This window comes from Lactuca saligna, chromosome 6, assembly GCF_052625555.1.
Source record: "Lactuca saligna cultivar CGN05327 chromosome 6, ASM5262555v1, whole genome shotgun sequence".
NCBI classification, from domain to species: Eukaryota; Viridiplantae; Streptophyta; class Magnoliopsida; order Asterales; family Asteraceae; genus Lactuca; species Lactuca saligna.
The window spans coordinates 16,281,421-16,301,044 of record NC_136422.1 but is presented as its reverse complement, the minus strand read 5'-3'; the positions used below and the strand labels follow the sequence as shown (position 1 = coordinate 16,301,044).

At 34.6% G+C, this 19,624-nt stretch overlaps 2 protein-coding genes and 1 pseudogene across 4 annotated transcripts; 2 read left to right on the top strand and 1 right to left on the bottom strand.

The window, feature by feature from the left end:
• Positions 1-3,815: 3,815 nt before the first annotated feature.
• Positions 3,816-4,810, top strand: LOC144999855 (cytochrome c oxidase copper chaperone 2 pseudogene; annotated as a pseudogene). The gene is made up of 2 exons (XR_013661023.1): positions 3,816-3,991; positions 4,364-4,810. The product of XR_013661023.1 is annotated as a cytochrome c oxidase copper chaperone 2 pseudogene (transcript).
• A 3,426-nt stretch (positions 4,811-8,236) lies between these two features.
• On the top strand, positions 8,237-13,610 carry LOC145000094 (cyclin-dependent kinase F-4-like). 2 transcript variants are annotated; one of them, XM_078959244.1, is made up of 16 exons: positions 8,237-8,461; positions 9,009-9,246; positions 9,356-9,861; positions 9,949-10,027; positions 10,103-10,171; positions 10,251-10,340; positions 10,423-10,561; positions 10,652-10,754; positions 11,097-11,149; positions 11,241-11,307; positions 11,409-11,517; positions 12,274-12,339; positions 12,420-12,488; positions 12,589-12,778; positions 12,867-13,010; positions 13,224-13,610. In XM_078959244.1, exons 3-16 carry the CDS (start codon positions 9,854-9,856, stop codon positions 13,430-13,432), a joined length of 1,395 nt encoding a protein of 464 aa, XP_078815370.1. In that variant the 5' UTR covers positions 8,237-8,461; positions 9,009-9,246; positions 9,356-9,853; the 3' UTR covers positions 13,433-13,610. The 2 variants fall into 2 exon arrangements, with proteins under 2 accessions (XP_078815370.1, XP_078815368.1); XM_078959242.1 differs by lacking the exons at positions 8,237-8,461; positions 9,009-9,246; positions 9,356-9,861; positions 9,949-10,027; positions 10,103-10,171 and having other exon boundaries at positions 10,232-10,340; positions 13,230-13,610.
• A 713-nt stretch (positions 13,611-14,323) lies between these two features.
• LOC145000095 (protein Brevis radix-like 1) lies at positions 14,324-18,602 on the bottom strand. The gene is made up of 7 exons (XM_078959245.1): positions 18,346-18,602; positions 18,108-18,225; positions 17,329-17,469; positions 15,462-15,796; positions 15,150-15,282; positions 14,765-15,060; positions 14,324-14,668 (listed from the first exon to the last, which is right to left on the bottom strand). The coding sequence occupies exons 3-7, from the start codon at positions 17,437-17,439 to the stop codon at positions 14,590-14,592; spliced, it is 954 nt and encodes a 317-aa protein (XP_078815371.1). The 5' UTR covers positions 17,440-17,469; positions 18,108-18,225; positions 18,346-18,602; the 3' UTR covers positions 14,324-14,589.
• Positions 18,603-19,624: the final 1,022 nt, after the last annotated feature.

Genomic DNA, 19,624 nt, shown 5'->3' with positions numbered 1-19,624 from the left:
ACATTTGGTCCTTCCGGCTCACTCCGTTACCATTTAGCCGTTAAGTCAGGGGCATTTTTGTCATTTCATTACCCAGGGACCATTTATGAGGTTTTCTATTACTTTAAAATAAATAAATAAAATTTAATATGCAAGGGGTCCCATCCCATCTCTCCCTCTCTCTCTCTCTCTCTCTCCAATACATGATCAAGTGCCATATGTAACATCCCGGAATAACAAGAGTAGAGTTGAAGGGCTAAAAGTGTAAGTTTTGGAGGGCAACTCGGCGAGTCCATGGATGGACTCGGCGAGTAGGGTCGCAACTTTGGTCGCGTGTCAAGTGGCCTACTCGGCGAGTCCAAAGATGGACTCGGCGAGTAGGTGCTGAGTGGAGAAAAACCCTAATTCTCGGGGTTGAGCTCTATATAAAGAACATTATGTTTCCTCCCCAACCTCTTTGATTCCCCTTGAGCCCCAGAAATCCTAATTTCGTGGAGGAACAACATTGTTGGGCAAATTGGAGCTTGGAGAAGTGCTAGTTGAAGAAATCTTGAAGAAGAAAAGACTTGGATCAAAGGGTTTTGCTTGGATTCGAGTTTCATTGCTATTGGGGCATTCTTTGAAGGTAATATCTCGTTCTTGAGCTGCTATTGTCTAGATTCTTCACGTTTGGAGGTGTTGAGATCACATCTATTGGTGTTTTGGAGTCTAGAGGTTAGATATGAGGTTGCTACCTCAGATCTGGAATAGAGAAGGGTTGGAATGTCTGAAAGTCCCTGTGATTGAGTATGTAGTGAAGCTATCTTGTCCCAAACCTTAGCCCTAATGTGTATTATGCCTAGATCTTCATGGATTCACGTAAAGTTTGCCACTTTACGTGATGGATGGGTTGTAGGAGGCTAGATCTATGTTTTGGATCAATTGCATGGCCTGGGATGCTTCTGTATGGATTCAGACCGGTGGTACTTGGCGAGTCACAAGGGTGGACTCGACGAGTTGCTTGAAGATGAGCTGGAACTCGGCGAGTTGGATGAACAACTCGGCGAGTAGGTTGAAGATAGCCTTAAACTCGGCGAGTCTTGTCGAAGAGTCCCAATATTTTCTGGTTGAGTCGAGAATCGGTGAGTCAAGGGATGACTCAGTGAGTTGGGTGCGAGTAGACTCAGAGTGGTTGGACTCGGCGAGTCTCGGGGTGACTCGGCGAGTCAGGTCGCGGATTGAGGGAAGTTCTGAACTTGGGGACTCGGTGAGTCATAGGGTTGACTCGGCGAGTAGAGTCAGTCAGGGGTCGACTTTGACCTTGTCCAAGGGTTGACCAGTTGTCTTCCAGGGGTATTTTGGAAAATAAGGGTATATATTGAGTTGAGTGTTTTGGTGTTCAGTGGAGGAGTTCGTGTCGGAGTTCGAAGCAGCGGGATCTTATCCTTTCAGCCGGCAGTTTCGAGGTGAGTTATCCTCACTATATCAACAAGGTCTAAGGCACCAAGGCCGGCCCTTTATTGGATTGAGATTCATATATGATTATTATGTTATTGTTTGATATGTCTGCATCCTGGTAGCTAGGATGGTATATGCTGGAGACCTGGTTAAGGTCAGTTTCCCGATATGTAGAGTGATGCTATGCTAGTGACCGGTTAGGTCGGTAACCTGGTTAGGGTAATGATATGCTATGTGATCTGCTTGCTCGGTTTGTTGACTATGACTGTTATATGAATGTATGTTATGTGCACATGGTTGTTTGGACTGGAGATGGGTTGAGGCGGGTCCTGACCCGCCTGCTTTATGCTGTAGGCCAAGATACCCAAGGCAGACCGGTTATTCCGAAGGCCCAACGAGCGGTCCGAATAGGCTGTAGGCCCCACGAGGGCGGACCAGACGTGTCGAGGCTCGGAGGAGTGGACCAAGCCGACTGAAGGCTCGATGCGGGCGGACCAGTCACACTGTAGACTCAGAGAGTGGACCAGGTGGGTTGAAGGCCCGGTGCGGGCGGACCAACCACACTGTAGACTCGAAGGACATGACTAGACTCGGAGGGTGGATCCGGTGGACTGAAGGCCCGATACGGCGGACCAGTCACACAGTAGACCCGATATGAATGGATGTTCTATGTTCTGTTATGTTATGTATGCTTTTTATGCTATGGGTCGGAAGACAATATGTTATGGACCGGAAGGCAATATGTTTTGGACTGGAAGGTCATAGCCTGGAAGGGCGTATATGTGGTTGGTATTTTGGGGGTATCTCACTAAGCTTTCGGGCTTACAGTTGTGGTTTAATGTTTTTCAGGTTCTTCGGGAGACTGTGGCAAGGCAAAGGCGTGATCGTACCGTCCCTCGCGTTTATGTTTTATGAAATGGACCTGAGAATATTCTGATAAATAATGTATTGAAAACCTTTTTGTAATAATTTAATGAAATATGATTGTTTTTGAAAAATTTAAATTAGTTGGACTTTTCGGTCGTTACACCAGATCATGTTAAGCCCGATAATTACATCCCCATTATTCGGTAATAATCAACATCCCTTGAAGAATGAAAAATAAACACAAAAGAAATCAAGTTCCTTTCTTTATTCACTTGTAGCTAGATGTCTGTATGATGATGTTCTTGTGCTTTTTGGTGCTAGTTTCGATTGATCTGCTGAAATGATGAGAAGTGTATACTCCACAGTGAATAATTCCAATCTCGCCTCCAATTTCCTACTGTAACATGTTGGCTTTCTTCACTCGATTCATAACCCATTTTAATAGCATAAAACCCGACTGCTTTTGAATCTTTCTTCCTGGAATCGATCAGATTCATAACCGATTCTTCAGTGTGTTTCTATAACTAAAAACACCCCCTCCCCCTATAAGACACCTTCTTTATCAGATGTACTTCATTAACTTCATTATCAGATCTACTTTTGATTACCAAATTTCCACCTGTTGTCGATCTCCTTCTTTTTCATCTTTTCCAACTCCTGTAATTTCATTACATTCAAGAAGAAATCAATCATGACAGTTTCATAAGAAGGCAATTTCTCGTAACCAGGGAAGTAATTCATATTAATCACCAGATACCCATCTCCTTCACCATCTCTAATCATATCGAAATTAAACAGGTACAATCCAAGATACTTTCTCAGGCCATTCGCTTCCTCAATGAGGAATTCAAGCGTCAACATCTTTAGCTCCTCACCGGAGTTATTATCACTCCTTCAGTCGTCACCAGCGATTACAACACTTGATATCCGAAAGAAACTTATCGTGTCTGGGAGAAGACGATTTGGAATCGGTTTTCAAGGGTTGGATCGATGAGACTACTAATCCTGGAACTCGTCTTGTTGTTGCTGTCAAAAAGCTTAATCAAGAAAGGGGAGAAGATAGTAGAAGCAAAAGGGGAAGCCGACAGTCACAAAACAGAGGTGGGTTTGATTTGGAGAGAGAGAGAGAGAGAGATAGAGAGAGAGAAAGAGAGAGATGGGGTGGGACCCCTTGCATGTATATATATATATATATATATATATATATATATATTAAAGTAATAGAAAACCTCATAAATGGTCCCCGGGTAATGAAATGACAAAAATGCTCATGACTTAACGGCTAAATGGTAGCAGAGTGAGCCGGAAGGACCAAATGTTAAAAGTTTTGAAACCATATGAATGATTTGTGAGGTTTTTTAAACTTAGAGATTAAAATTGATATTTTCAAAAATCACATGACCATTTTTGAAGTTTTATCTAAATTTAAATTTCTTCTCAGAATTGAAGGATGAAAGATATTGACCATCTTTTAATTAATCCCTTGATGGGTAGTACAAATTACAAAGTTGCAGACTTTAATCGACGAACACGATGTACAATTTATAATGGTGTGCGCCGCACGTGATTTCATTCGTACTTTCTTCTTTCGCGGCGGACAAACGCAACACGTTATACAGCTCTGAAATTACGACTCTCAAATCGCCTCTTACAACTCTCTTCTTCCCACCAGTCTCCATAATCCCTTCAATTCTCTGATTCAGTAAAGGTACGCGTAATGGATTTTTCGATTTCTGTTAAGTTCTTTCGTAATCTAAAAATTCCGATTAGGGTTAAACAAGGAATCAAAGTTATTGGTTCCCGGGTTTAAGAAATGTATAGAATCGATCAATACATTTTAGTGATCTGGTAATCATTTGTTTCGCAATGCGTTAGGGTTTTTGTAGGGTTTTAGGTACTTTTTCTTTGATTACTCCATCAGCTTGTTCTTGACGATTCACAGAAGATTGGTTAATTGATATTGTTTCGTTAGGAAATGAATACGATTTTGATCATGAACATATTATGTATCTACATGATGCGATTGTAACTTGTAACTTGTAAGTAATCTTGATTTGTTCACATATATGTTATGATTCAGGAACTCGTAACCATGAGTGGATTACAGACACAAGACTTCACTTCTACATTAAGATTAACAAAAGCACCAAAAGATGCTACCACAGGACCTGAGTCAAAGCCAAAGAAGAAAATCTGCTGTGCTTGCCCTGACACTAAGAAGCTCAGGGACGAATGTGTTGTGGAGCATGGTGAATCAGCTTGCTCAAAATGGATTGAAGCTCATCGTTTGTGCCTTCGTTCTGAGGGATTTAATGTATGATTTGAAAGCACAGATATCAAATCAGATGAGGATATTCAGGTTTTAGTTTTCATGAACTCGTGCAATCCTGCAACTCCAGAATAAATGAATTTGGTTGATTACAATACATTATTGAGTTACAAAGGTCAATCCTTTTGTTTTTTTATATGTTTGTTGTTTTGTACACTACTGATTGAATCTTAATAATAAACACAGAGTTCTTGATTACACTATTGAGTTACAAAGCTCAAATCTCAATTTGATATGCTTTGTTGTTTCTCGTTTCTTTCTCTCAATTGTGCATAATCGTATTTTTATCTTCTTACCTTTTGATATCACCTTTAGTTTTTAGAAAAAAACGGCATCATGTTTGATACCTGAAAAATCACAACTTTTCATGAGAGTAAAGTGAAAATTGTACAAAAAGGTTAACAATTACATGTTTACCCTTGTTGATTTTGTTTTACCTGTTGTGAGCATTTTGAAGCAGACCCTAAAGTTGCATCACATTGACCACATGAGATTTGAAATATAAATACCCAATTATGTAGAGGTAGATTTTGTCACTTTAGCATTTTACCCAACGCATAATAACATATAAACTTCTAAGCATAATATGGGGTGTAGCAATATAAATACCCAAGAAATCACACCAGGTTATAAAAACTCTACTACTCACCTTTCAAAAGAAACATTTTTTCATTGATATTTCGCGTTTACTTGTTTAGTCATTCTAGTTTAAATATTGCTTTGCTGAATCTTTACTTTTAAAAATAGTTTTTGTCGAAACGAAATCACTTTTACCAATATTTACATAGTTCTTCTACCCTTGGGATAGACTAGTACATGTGGATATGGCTCATGTGGATATGATTGTATCACCATGTGCTTCCTTCAACGACCAACTACCAATATCTCTCACAAATGGGGATCACATTCATTAAAAACAAAAATTTGTAAAATATAAGGCAATACCCACTTTTGAGTGAGGTCCATACACCCCACTTGACGAGAGAGTACCTTCATTTCACCTTTTACTTTTCCTTTGTCAGATCAGCGTCATCTCATTTTTTCTTTACTCTTTAAAACCCAAATGGTCAAATTGAAAAAATAAAAATAAATAGAGAGAGTGCAATGATCGGGAAAGTGCGGGGTAACATTTCACCCTCACCTAACCTAGGTGTGGTGTTCCTAATACGGTTAAATAGGTATGCCATCAGCACCGCACCTTACGGTGCATGTCTATATATAATACCTTGTAATCTTATTCAATACTCGGTCTGGGTATGAGAGCGATTAGTGTTAATCAACGCCTTATTTCAAATTTATTCTCTAGTTAAATTTATTAATATTCTTATCTATTTCTAAATTACATTTCTTGATATTAGGATCGATGTATACAAAAGGAAGATTTATTATATTTTCTTTTTCTTTGTTTAAAATGAATGATCTCAAAGGTTTGTAATGATTACTCTCAAATTTTTTCATTTACATTATAGCAACATTCTTTGTTTCTCTCTTCATCTCTAGATTCCAATCTAGTTATCATGTATCTGAAGTCGTGAATAACATGCTATTATATAGTCAGTTTTCGGTGAACTAGCATCTGATAGAAATGTTTTCTTGTCAAGTTAGTCTTGAGGAAAATCACTTTGTTTTTCTAAAGAAAAAAAAACTATGCTCAAAATGTATAATGGAGTTAAAGATCGGGCTACAAAATATATAAGCTGAGTTTCTTCTTTAAATAGATATACATCCTTTCAAATCTTACTCCTAAACTATACATCTGTCCATCATGAGATTTCAACCCTCAATTTTCTCGGGAGAGAAACTCCTTTTCAAACACCTCTCGTATAAATTGGGTGATTGATAATTTTACATCACATCTAATAACTTAGTTTTGAAAAATATGCATATCTTAATATTGTGCAAAAAATACATTCACTCATTGTAAAAAAATAATACAAATAGGGCAATGTATATAAAAACGACTATAGTTGGCTAGTTTTACGATTGTAAGCTCTTATACATTCATTCCAGCCGTACACCAAATACCTTAAAGAGTTAAAGTCATCATATTTTGAAAAAATTGTATTGCAACGAAAACAACCTTTCATTATCGGTTCAACAAGTTATTACAGTAAAGCGACATTACTTTTACTATAGCACTCTAATTTTAACAATGTTTTATGATTTTATACCACTATAACAACTTTTTGAATTTATTTTATTTTTTTGTTAGAGGCGATTCACTTTTTGTTATAAAAAGTTGTTAGAGACAATATTTGTTGGATTTTATTTTCCATATTTATTTATTTGTTGTATTTTATAGGTAGAAAATTGCCCAACTTATAGGGAGATACGATATCCATAATTGTTTTTTCTTGCAAAATATAATAACTTTAATAAAAGAAATAAAATAATTGTTTAAATCGGAAAGCTATAAAAGATAGTAGTTTTTATGTACTTTGTGCTAAAAAATATTATTTTTTCACCTTAATATAATAAAATATTCTTCCAAACTTTATACTCATTAATTTTTTTTTCTCTTTTAAGTATCATGATGTAGGCTTTCCTTTTGTTTTTTATTATTCTTTAGATCTTATTTCCAACAATAATGTCTATTATTGAACACTTGATACGCTTAAAAGGAGTGAGATTATAGATATTCATATGCTTCATGAAGCATTTTGAGCAAATATATCAATATCTATTTAAAAAAATATCATTAGTGAAACTACTTCACGACCCTCTTTCTCATTTTTAGCAAATATATCAAGATTTATTTAAAAAAATATCATCCGTCAACTTTTTTATAAGACAAAGTACTTTTAGCATAATTTATTATAAAGATATTCACAAAAAATGTTACATAATTTTGAGCCATATGAAAATAATCTAACTTTTATGTATTTATGAAAGTGACCAGTATTTTCGAAAAGAGGTATTTTCGGATTTCAGTAATATATCATGTCTATTTTTCACATTAACAACAAGTATTTTTCCAAAAATATTTATATTCATTTTTGAAATTCTAATATAATCGATTTTCAATTAAAACTCATTTTTTATGTTTTTGTATTGATTTTTCAAAAATATCTTTCCAAATATTTATTTTTTATTTGTTATGTTTCTTTGTATTTATATCGGATCACTATTTTTTTTTTTAAATTCCAGAAATTAAATATACTTATATTTTTTGTTTCTACTATACTCCTATATATTTTAAATGGTGATAAGTGTTATTAAAATTAATTTAAATTTGATTAAGATGTTAAGTTTAGATATTTGTTATCATCTTAAATAGTTACGAAGAAAAATAGAAACAAACGGTATAAGGATATTTAATTTTTATTTATATGAATGTTCTTTTTTTATTTGAAAAATCTACAGAAAAATCTCAAATTTTTGGAAAAAATTTCAATAAAATCATATTTTTTTTCCAAACAGAAAAGTCTCATTCTTTTGAGAAAATCATATAATCTGTATGATTTGTTGGTCAAATATAAAAGATAATTTTTCTGTTAATTTGGACAAAATGTTAAAAGAATGAGGACATTTTGTAATTTTTTTTTTTGACAAAATGTTATTTAATGTTTTCGGATATTATTTTAAAAGGAGAACGCGCAAAGAGAATTCATCGAGCCAAGGGCATCCAAAGAGAACGTAAGGTATATACCGCGAGTATAAATATTAGGGTTGGCCAAATCGTCTGATCCGTTCCTGTGAAAGAGAAGACGCACAAAACAAAACAAACACAATTGAAAACACAGTGGGTGGGGGGTGTCTCATCTCTATCTCTCTCTCATCTAAGAGCCTGAAGTTAGGCCTTTGTCCTCCTGTGGCTACCTTAAGGTTATGCCGTTTGCCCTACACCAGGTACTATTATCATCATATAATCTCCTCTTTCAATTAGATCTCATCGTTTCTATGTTTTTGTTTCTCTTTGATTGATGTGCTGAACGATATGCGATTGATTTTTAGGTTGAATTATTTGTTTGTTGATTTCATAGAATCGGATCTCAGTTATGTTCGATTTTTATTGTTTCACGTGTTGATCAGGTTAATTTGATTTGGTTTGGATTTCTTTAGGTATTAGACTATTAGTTATCGTATCCATATTATATTCTGGGCGAGCCTGCGTGCTGGACTTTGGTCAAAACTATCGAGTAAAACAGAATTCATCCTATTAACTTCCATAGGTTCATTTTTTTTTTCTCGACACAAGACTTAAATGTAACTTTCAACATTTTGCCCTTCTTAAGTTATAAGTTTACATCTTTCCAATTTTGCAAAAGTTAGACCAAAATCGGCCAGTTATGAGTCTTTATCTGTATATAGTATTGTCTGTTGGTGTGTATATAGAGCTCTGTTCATATGACAATGAACTAAGTTGAGCTAATTTATGTTTATTTGATCTTGTCAGCTTGGAAAGGTTTTAATCTCTACTGAAACATGGAGCAAGTGTGCCTTTTGTCAGATTGTTTCCAGAGACAGGTTGTTTCATTCCAGGAAGTGCTCGATTGGCGTTTTCTCATCCTTGGAGGTTTCCATTTTGTTTCCTTCAATTGCACTTAGTGAGCCTACTGTATATGAGCAGTTAAGCAGGCGTAATGCCATTTTAACCTGAGACTGGTGTTTGATATGTCGCTTTACATTTACAAGTAAGCTGATTTACTTTGTTATCTGAGGTGTATGCTATCATTTGTGGTAATACAGAATTGATTGTGTGGTGTATTCTGACATCATTCCGTTTCTGTTTTCATCTTGTAGGGCTGAATCTTGCTTGTAAATGCTGCATTATTGTTGGTCTGATCTTAATTTTAGCAACACTTGTCCTTTATTCCCATGGTTCAGTTAGATTTTACAGTAGATATTGGTCAAAGATTTTGCAACTGAATTTAAGTAGAGTAAACGAGATAGCCATTTCAAGTGTCTTATTGTTGGCTACGAGTATTCTGCTTTTATCTATTCCTGGATCAGTGTCAAGATGCCCTGCATTTCTCATCTGTCTTTGCTTCATTTGCCTTGTCAATGTCTTCACATCATTGATCGGGTGTCTTTTATAAATAAGGCTGTGAGGATTGTCCATCAGAAGCATACATGCCTGCTTATGCATGAAGAATGAAGGTGGATACAGCTACAACAGCCAGGCTGGTGGTTCATATTTTATAGTTTCTTCTGTAGTTTTCTAGGTAAAGCGTGTTATTTCTTCTATGTTTGTGTCTCTTCTTCATAAATAAAGCACTACGTGGAGCTGTAATAGTGAAAATGGAAAGGTGAGATGAATTTTCTTTTTACATTTTTGTCAAACTAGATTGTGAAATCATATTGATCATTCAAGGTTTTTCATTTTTTTAATCCAGGTATAAGATAATCAAGGAAGTTGGTAATGGGACCTTTGGGGTTGTCTGGAGAGCATTGAACAAACATAATGGTGAAGTGGTAGGTTTCCCTTGATTAAAGAATCTTTCAAAACTAAGTAAATGCATTTATCAAAGTCTATGTATAATGGTGCAGGTTGCTATTAAGAAAATGAAAAGAAAATATTATTCATGGGAAGAATGCATAAATTTGAGAGAAGTCAAGGTAACACTGTAACAACATCCTTTAGTCATTCCATTGTCATAACTCCAAGCTCACAAATTGACCTTTTTACCCTTGACAGTCACTGCGAAAGATGAATCATCCAAATATCGTGAAGCTGAAGGAAGTTATTAGGGAAAATGACATTTTGTACTTTGTGTTCGAATACATGGTACACAGCTTTTTCTTATTGTGTGTTAGCTGTCATTTGCTTTCACATTTGTTTAATAAATATCATTAAATTTCTCTTTTAGGAATGTAGTCTTTACCAACTTATGAAAGACAGAGTGAAGCCTTTCTCAGAAACTGAAATTAGAAACTGGTGCTTCAATGTTTTTCAAGGCCTCGTATACATGCATCAACATGGCTACTTCCATCGTGATCTTAAGCCAGGTATTTTCTTGAATGAATAGAGTCGCTTTATCATTTATTTTGTGTTGTAAATATTTTCTGGCTTATAATGAAAAGATTTCATGTTGTCAGAGAACTTGCTTGTTTCAAAGAGTGTGATAAAAATAGCTGATTTTGGTCTTGCTCGTGAGATTACATCCCAACCACCATACACCGAGTATGTTTCAACACGCTGGTGAGTTTATATATTTTCACACTGGAATAAAAACCATTTTATGAAAAAAAGATTCCTTTAGGGATCAAAACCAAAGAAACTTGGAAACCACAGGGACCATTTTGCAATTTACTCATAGAGACGTTGCTTTTCAACTTAATTATTTTAACTGGTTAAACTTAATCTCGAGAACTATACATGACATGACTGTTTCTTTTTTACTTAATCTGGACAAAATAACTTAATGGATAAGCGAAAAAAACCCGACTTAATTTATTAAGACATTAACCTTTTATCTATTTTCCCTTCTTTACCCATTCTTTTACTCTCCTTTTACTAGCTTTCTAAATGTGGATCGTGCAGGTATCGGGCCCCAGAGGTGCTTCTCCAGTCACCAACATATGGTTCTGCTGTTGGTAGGTTGATGGATTTTTATAGTGATATTTCTTGAGATCTTTTACAACATTTGTGGAGTATAATATATTTTTGTTTTTATTTCAATTACAGATTTATGGGCGATGGGTGCAATCATGGCTGAATTATTTACTCTTCGCCCTCTTTTTCCTGGTTCAAGGTATATGGCCCTTTAAACTATATAAATAAAAATCATGCCATATTCTTAAATCTTAATTAATGGTTTTACATACTAATACTATCTTGTTTTCTTTTATGCAGTGAAGCAGATGAAATTTACAAAATCTGCTGTGTGATAGGCAGCCCAACGCAAAGCACATGGCGCGAGGGACTCGAACTAGCAAGTACAATCAATTATCAGTTTCCAGAGGTTAGTTTGTCTTGTTTTAGTTAAAGACTAAATTACATTTTTGGTCCTTACATAATAAGTGCAGCTGATTTTTTTAAATTTGGTCCCAAAAAGTGTTCTTTTGCAATATTGGTCGTTTTTTAAGGCTCTTATAATGTTTTTTTTTGTCCCTGTTCCAAGTAAAATGACTATAATTGAGACAAAAATCAGCTATACTCGGGGATAAAAAATAGTCAATATACGTGGAACATGGACAAAAAACGCTGTAAATAAGGACCAAAATTGCAAAAATCAGCTATACCCGGGTACCAAAATGTAATTTATCCTTTACAACTATTAAGCTTTATATCTTCAAAAAAGTATTTATCATTTTGTTTTTGATTTATAATCTAACCAGAAGTACAAATGATCAAATATTAAAATACACATTAAAAAAAACGAATCCGACACTTCATTTATGGATTCTATTTTCTTTTGTTTTGTTGAGATAAACATGTAGATGCATAATTAAATAATTAAGTTCTTTTACATAATCTATTTTCTTTTGTTTGATTAAGATAAACATGCAAACATGCATTGAATTATTAAGATACATGCAGATGCATAATTAACTGAAGAGCTGATTCTACTTAATCATGCATTAATTTAAAAATGCAATATAAAGTTTTGTCTTGCAATTTTGGTTATTATTTGAAGTTTTTGTAAAGCTTTTGGAGTAAAATGGTTTGCAAAAGTCAACTATAGAAAGTCAAGTTTATTTGTAAATTGGCATTGCAGGTTGGTGGTGTAAATCTCTCTGCATTAATACCATCTGCAAGCAAGGAGGCAGTGAATTTGATTTCTGTAAGTAGTGTAGTGGTTTTAAATTACCATTTTGGCCTTTCAGAACTGCCTGATAATATGCAATCATATTGAACACGTAGGCTCTCTGTTCTTGGGACCCATGCAAGAGGCCGACAGCTGTAGAGGCCCTTCAGCATCCTTTCTTCCAGGTATCCCTGCCTGCCATTTCTGTCAAACTATAAAATATCATAATCATCAATCAATAACAAGAGATGCCTTTTTTTTATTTTTTTAAAAATAAATCTGCAGAGTTGTTACTATATTCCCCCGTCTCTTCGCCATAAGCCTGCTTCTACTGCCAGGATGTCTCCATCTGTTGGAATAAATGGGAGAGGAGGAGGCATGGAGCAGAAATATGGGTATTCTGGTCATTTGTCTAGTGTGAAGCCAGCTGTGCATGTTACTTCTTCTGCAAAAGTGCATGCGGCCTTAAACACAGGTATTTGTTTTTGTTTTTATTTTTATATTTCTTTTTGGAATATTTTAAAATAAAAATTAAAGCTTGATATTTATAAATTTTGGTACAGGGGTGCATCATAAAGTGGAAGTGAATAATAATAATTATGAGGGACCGGGTGGAGTAAAGAAGGAAAAGACCTACAAGAACAGTGCTAGTGCTGCTGCCAGACAACCAAAATATCGACCTCCTCCTGGAAAGTACAATACTACAGGTAAGAATTGTTTCTTTTCTTGAATAAATAAATAAAGTGTCTGAATGACCATTTTACCCTTACATTCCAACCAACGCTTTTCACAATATTCATCAAATGTTATCGTGAGGAGTTGGAGAGCAAATTCCGTCCAGATTAACTTCAAAATAAAGAATCATTGATTCAGTAAAAACGAAACAACTCCTTACTGGAAAAACATTGTGTTTTGTGTAGTAACAGGAGGGGGAGGTGGTGTTTCTGAGACTGGTGACAAGTTGGGACACATGGCTATGGTTGGTTCAACCAGAGTGGGTGTGGGTCCCATTCCTATTCCCAGACAGCATCAGCAACAGCATGCAAAAGTTTGGGTACGTAATGGGAGATCTGACTTGTTTCCTGGGAGATCTTATGATAGAGGTTATTGCGGTAAGGTGGCTGGATGAATAACAATAATAAATAATATCACCTCACTTCAAACTCAAATGCTATTAGTTTGCTTTATTTTTACTTTTAATCATAAAGTATGCGTGTGAATGTTTTCCTTAATTTTATAAATTTGTGTGCTTGTTCTCTACTTTGACATACTATCTATCTTGTTTCTATAAAAATATTATTTGTATTGCTTGCTGTGTTTCTTGCAATCTGAGTTTGTTGACGGATAAAAAATTACAGGTTAGAAGTTAGAGCAAAACATTAAACATTCAACTACCAAATATCAATTGAGATTTTAAAACTTTGATTAATTCATTACTACAACAATCCTTTTAATTAGTAAGCAACTGTGTTGTGAATTGTTGGAGCAAATTTGGGATTTTTCAAGTATGATTATATTATGTTATGGTGGGGTTAGTTGTAATGTCAGCACAAATGTAAGTGAATGGCTGGCAATAGGCATTATAATGTCTAAGATATTCTATAAAATTTTAAAAAGAAATTAAATATCATTCTATTTTTCTTCTTAATTCTCTTCTTATACTAACAATTACAAGTATTTTAAAATATAATTAGTTTTATCAAAATATTACATGAAAGATAAATAGGAAGAAAAGGTTGGAGGATATTTAATTTTTCAATTTTAAATGCTTTGAATTAAACAATTACAAACCAAAGTTAATAAATTTGAACAACTTATCGAGCCACATAGCATCAAAAGAAGAGAATTAGTCAAGCTCTTGAAAGTTTGTTCTTTTAATTTTTTAAATAAATATCTATTTAATTTGAGGGGAAGAATTTGTTTACCAACTTTATTAATCAATAAGTTGTATAATATCAATTTTTTATAAATCAATTAAAAAGTAGTGGGCACTACCGACAACTGTGTCAAGTAATGTATATAATTGAGAATTCCAACAGACTGCTAACTTATGTTTTCCGAGTGTAAATAAATACAACATACCAAATAAAATAACCAAAACATATAGATGGACAAAAAAACGAAATAAAATATGGGTGGCTAAGTATAAAAATGCCCAAAACCAGGGCTATACCAACAACAACAACAACACAAAACAAGTCCGTTTGAAATGGATGACAAAGCAGAAAGAAAAATCTTAGTATATCGTTAGATTGGAGTTTTTTAGTAGTAGTATATCCATCCTCGTTAAAGGTATTGAGATTGTATTCTCTCCCGGTTTTGTTCCCACCATTGCTTTGCATGCACTTCCCCAAACTTCTCACGACTACACACATTAACAACAAAATACAAAAAACAGTCAACTACTCATCAATCAAGATATGAATGGATGGGATGACAACGAGACTGGAGCTGCGATTACCTGAATCTGACACGCCGAAGCTCACGTGTTCCATCCACCAATTGTCTGATTGTAATATAAACACCGGGCTCATCTTCCTCTATCCACTCCGAATCAACATCACTCGCATTACTAATCGAAACCGACCCCGCCTCATCTCGAGACGATGTCGTGGTCCTCGATGCATCCATGGACATTGCCGACGGCCCACCATACACACCCCCACCGGGACCCCCATTATTATACTGATGGCTCCTCATTGGGTTCATCATCGGGCTGTCCTTCACTGATCCAAGCTTCGAATAACACGAATCCCTCTACACAATATATTCATCATATAAAATATACAGATGAAAACAGATAGATAGACAGATAGATAGAGAGACAGATGGATTAGATAGATTACCCCTCCATCCTCCGACCTAGAAGGCGTGTCAAGCGCTTGACAATTGAACCTCTGCACATTGTACAGCTCCATAATTCTATCGTAATTCTCTCCCCACCATCTTTGCGCTTGCCATTTGTCAAACATCTCTCGGCTGTTTTCATTAATTAATAATAAAATTAAAGATTTTCATACGATAGTGAAAAATACAAGGACCATTGTAGTATAATTTGGTCCCCACATTGATTAACGGGACCATATGCATTGCATGTAGACAAGTCACACGGTTTAATTATTGCTAAATCAAAATCAAATAATTGACAACCGACTTACTTGAATCGAATCCGTTTGAGGTCGTTTCCACCATTAGGCAAGGACACAAATGTAATTTGAACACCGGGCTCCACTTGAGCCATCCATTCTATAGGGTCATCATCCTCATCCAAAACCAAATGACCGGATTGTCGAGGGGGTTCATATCCCCCATCCCAAACTGGAGGGACTGAACTTGAACTTTCAGGTGGTTGTATCGTGTAAGGATAATTGATTCCTTTAGATAATGTGGTGTCATAATCTGTGTAGGCTCTGTAGTTGTACCCTTTGTTCCCTGGCCCTGTGGGTGGCTTTCCCTTTGAAGACCCAGAAACTTTCAACGCCATGTCCTTCATCTGTTTGTTTGTTTGTTAATTTCTTCCAATTTATTATTATTCTTAAAAAATAATTTAGGTTTTAATAGTACACATATTATCATGTACAAATGTGGAAAAATAATGAATTAATAGCGAGGGGTATTCAATTATGGGTCTCGTGTCGCTTTTACCAACATGGAATTCGATGTTTGTCTGTCTTTTCCACACATCCACTTGTTTTGTAGGGTATATATCACAGGGAATATAACAAACTTTAAACCATTCTCTATAAAATTTGTTTTTTGAAATCTAAGGGTAAAATAGTCATTTCATTAGAAAAGAAACATATATATCGTGACTTGTATATACAGCATTCTATAATGGTCCTTTTGAACAAACAATCGAGTTTTAGAAGCTTCTCAATTTAATCATTATCTTGTAACGATTAAATACACTTGTCATAAAATAATATTTTCTTCCAAATAAGAAAAATACAAAGCGAAAGATTCAAATCATACAAAATTTTTAAAAGAAAGAATCAAATATATTGGGATCTAGTATGAAAAGTACAAGTCTCTCTTTTTGACAAAATTTAGGTTCAGAATTCATTTATTTTGTCCTACAGCTTAAACAGGGGGAATTGTCAATTATACCCTTGGTTGAATAGGCTGGAGCCAAATCTACCGAATGACTAGAGCAACTGCCAAAAATTTATTTACTGCCATCACACTATTATTTGTGACAGCACTGTAAAAAGTTAACAACACCAACACATGAAATAACATAAAGGAAACACACCCATCCATCAGCTTTCTTGGGCAGTTAAAAGAATTTGGTTCCTTCATTTTGTATTAATAATTACACCTACTTCCGTATCTTTTATCTTCATTACACTCACACTTTCAAATTTACCTTTTTTTTTATATATATATATATATATATAAATATTTATTAATACCATCCCTTTAACTTTAAACTGCGATTTTTTAACAACTCTTTCACGTAACCAGCTTCACAGTTTCAATGCTATTCTATTGATATGCATTGGTTTTCTTTTTATTTTAATATTTGATTATTTGTGGTTCTTGAATTGTTTATCTAGTCAAAGATTTAAGATTATAAATCTTTTTTGAAGATATAAAACATGGTCTTATTTAGACACTCCTAAAGGGAGAAGGTAGAAAGTATGCGGGTGTACATCTAAATATAGACGACATAACAGCTTTTTTTTTCCTACTTGTAACTAACAAAAATTTAGTCCAATTAGAACTACGACTAGAATTCCAACTAGAATTATAACTAGACTTAACTCTTTTTTAAAAAAAGGAAACAGTAGCTATAAAAACTTTTAACAAGAATAGGATCTAAAATAATTTTTTTGAAGCTATCAACAAAACAAACCCACATATTCGTTTATCAAGATTTTACCAACATTAGAATGATAAAAGAAATATTAAATATTAAACTTAATGTGTTAATGTGTATATATACACGACAATGGTATGGTAATGGAATGAAGGAAAAGAAAGAGATGTGTTCGAGAAGATTAAGGTAAGGTATATAGTATTAACCTGCGTGGTGAGGGTTTTGACGGCGTCTTTGGTGGCGGGTGCCCCACGCGCCCCCACTTCCTCACCTCCATCGTCTACCTGCTGCTTTGAGCACGTTATACACGTCAGCATCTTCTCTATTATTCTTCTTCACACTTCACACTGCAACAAAACAAATGCAATGGCAATATGAAGTTATGAACCATTTATGACGTCATCATTCTTTGGGGTCCCTCCCTCTAATCTATTGTATAGTATACGAGGTAAAATGAAAAATTAAGGTTAACGTGAAGGTGAAGGTGAAGAAAGGAATGAAGAGGTTTGAGTATGTGTAGGTGTATGTGTAAGGGATTTCTCGAATAACCATGGAAAAAGTAAAAGAAGATTTTGATTTTTGTTGGAACCAAGGAAAAAAGTGAAAACGAGAGTAGAGTGTCCCCGGGATCCCAAATTCTGCACACAACTTTGCTTTACCCTTCTTTTCAAGCTTTCATTATTGATCGCAAAGTTGTCTCCTGCATCTGTTGCTGATCGTATCAATATCAATATCATTATCATCTCTCCCGATAATAGGACCACAGGACGCAATACCCCAGCTAAGTTTATCAGACGAATTTTGAGGAATTTATGATTTTGATTTTGCTTAGAAGAAATCAGAGACGGGAAACAATGCAATCTTGGAAGAAGGGATGATACTGATGATGAATCACTTTCACAAGTGTGGAAGGGTGCCGAGCACATAAGGTGTTCGATGAATTGACAAAGAGACAAATAAAGTTATACCATTGAAAACGACTCACCTTTGGCTGACCCACACACTCTGTTTCTGTCTCTTCTTCTTCTTCAAAGCCTCACACAACTATCTGTTCTTTTACTTTTGCTCGTATATAATATTCATCACAATCTTTTCCGCTTCTCCTGCAAATCAATGAACAGCAACTCCAAATTAGTAGCAAATCGAGCATAAAAACAGTATCAACTCCGTTCAAAGTGCTTAAAATGTATATAAATTAAGAGTTTTCAGTTCTGAAAACTCACGAAACTTGTTCGTCGGTGTCTGTGCTATGAAATAGGATAGAAAATGGACATGGAATCCGGTGATATATGGGAATTGGTACGGGTGGGTTGATTCTTGACAACACTGGCAGAAGGAAGGTATTGGAATGGCGCTGTCTCCTAGCACGGTTGCAGGTGGTTGTAGCATATATATGTATATACGTTCAAATACGTGCGAAAGAGAGAGACAGAGAGATAGAGAGAGAAAGAAGAAGCCAAAAATGGTGAATAGAGACAAGAAAGCAGGAGCATCTCTGGTATTTATAGAAAAGGAAATTTGTATCAATTTATTATTGCGAAATTCCTCACAAATGGTCAAATGTAATGGCTTATCACTTTTTATCTGTTATGTTATTTTTTTAAAATTGGGTTACGAAATGATTTTATCTGGAAAAAATCAGGTTTGTTGTGGTTTTGTTATTTTCAAAATAAGATCATTAATTTGTTGTTTATATTAAAAAAAATGATTAATTTGTCATTTATTTATACATTGAAATTTTTATTTTTATTTTAAAAAAAATTAAATATATATTTTTTTTAATTTTTACTTGTTATCTATCTTCCTATTCATTATATCAAAACACATATCAAAATTGAGATTAAAACTAATAAATTCAACATGTCATTATATATATATATATATATATATATATATATATATATATATATATATATATATATATATATATATATATATATATCACAGTTTTTTTAATAAATTCGATGAAAGAGAATAAAAAAAATAATTTTTTTTTGGTTTTTTTTTCAAAAAAAATTTCAACGACTTTATTAAAAAGCCTGCGATCGTAACATTCTGTTTATTGGATAAATAAATAGATTAAATTAATCAATGAATAGTAGCTCTAAATCCATAATTTAGCAAGACGTTGGTTTTGAGAGTTAAATGTCATAACTTCTGAATATTGGGGGTTAAGTATGATTTTCGAATTTGTATGTAAAGATTTTCAGAAGTCACGGGGTATTTGGTAAATATTGGATTTAAATTGAAAGAATTTTGGAATGCTGATGGTTGAATGGTAATTTATGGATTTGTTTTGAAAAGATTATGAGTGGGAGGGACCAATTGTGTCAATTTCGAATAAAGTTTGAATGGATCACGAGGTTAAACCCGATGCCTTCATTCCCTCTCGTTGCATCACTAAACCCTAACCCTAAAATATTTCTTCAGCCGCCACCCTTGTTCCTCCACCCCTCCAGCCGCCACTACCTCCTCCGTCGAGATCGTAACCCCGAGTTGATA

Bases quoted from the DNA above. Each gene is read 5' to 3' on its own strand.
- LOC145000094 (XM_078959244.1), top strand. The intron at 10,028-10,102 runs GTAGGTTTCCCT...ATAATGGTGCAG, and splicing joins ACAAACATAATGGTGAAGTG to GTTGCTATTAAGAAAATGAA. The intron at 10,562-10,651 runs GTATTTTCTTGA...TCATGTTGTCAG, and splicing joins CCATCGTGATCTTAAGCCAG to AGAACTTGCTTGTTTCAAAG.
- LOC145000095 (XM_078959245.1), bottom strand. From the start codon at position 17,439: ATGCTGACGTGTATAACGTGCTCAAAGCAGCAGGTAGACGATGGAGGT. The intron at 15,797-17,328 runs GTTAATACTATA...ACAAACAAACAG, and splicing joins TCAAAACCCTCACCACGCAG to ATGAAGGACATGGCGTTGAA. The intron at 15,283-15,461 runs GTAAGTCGGTTG...TAATGAAAACAG, and splicing joins CTCAAACGGATTCGATTCAA to CCGAGAGATGTTTGACAAAT.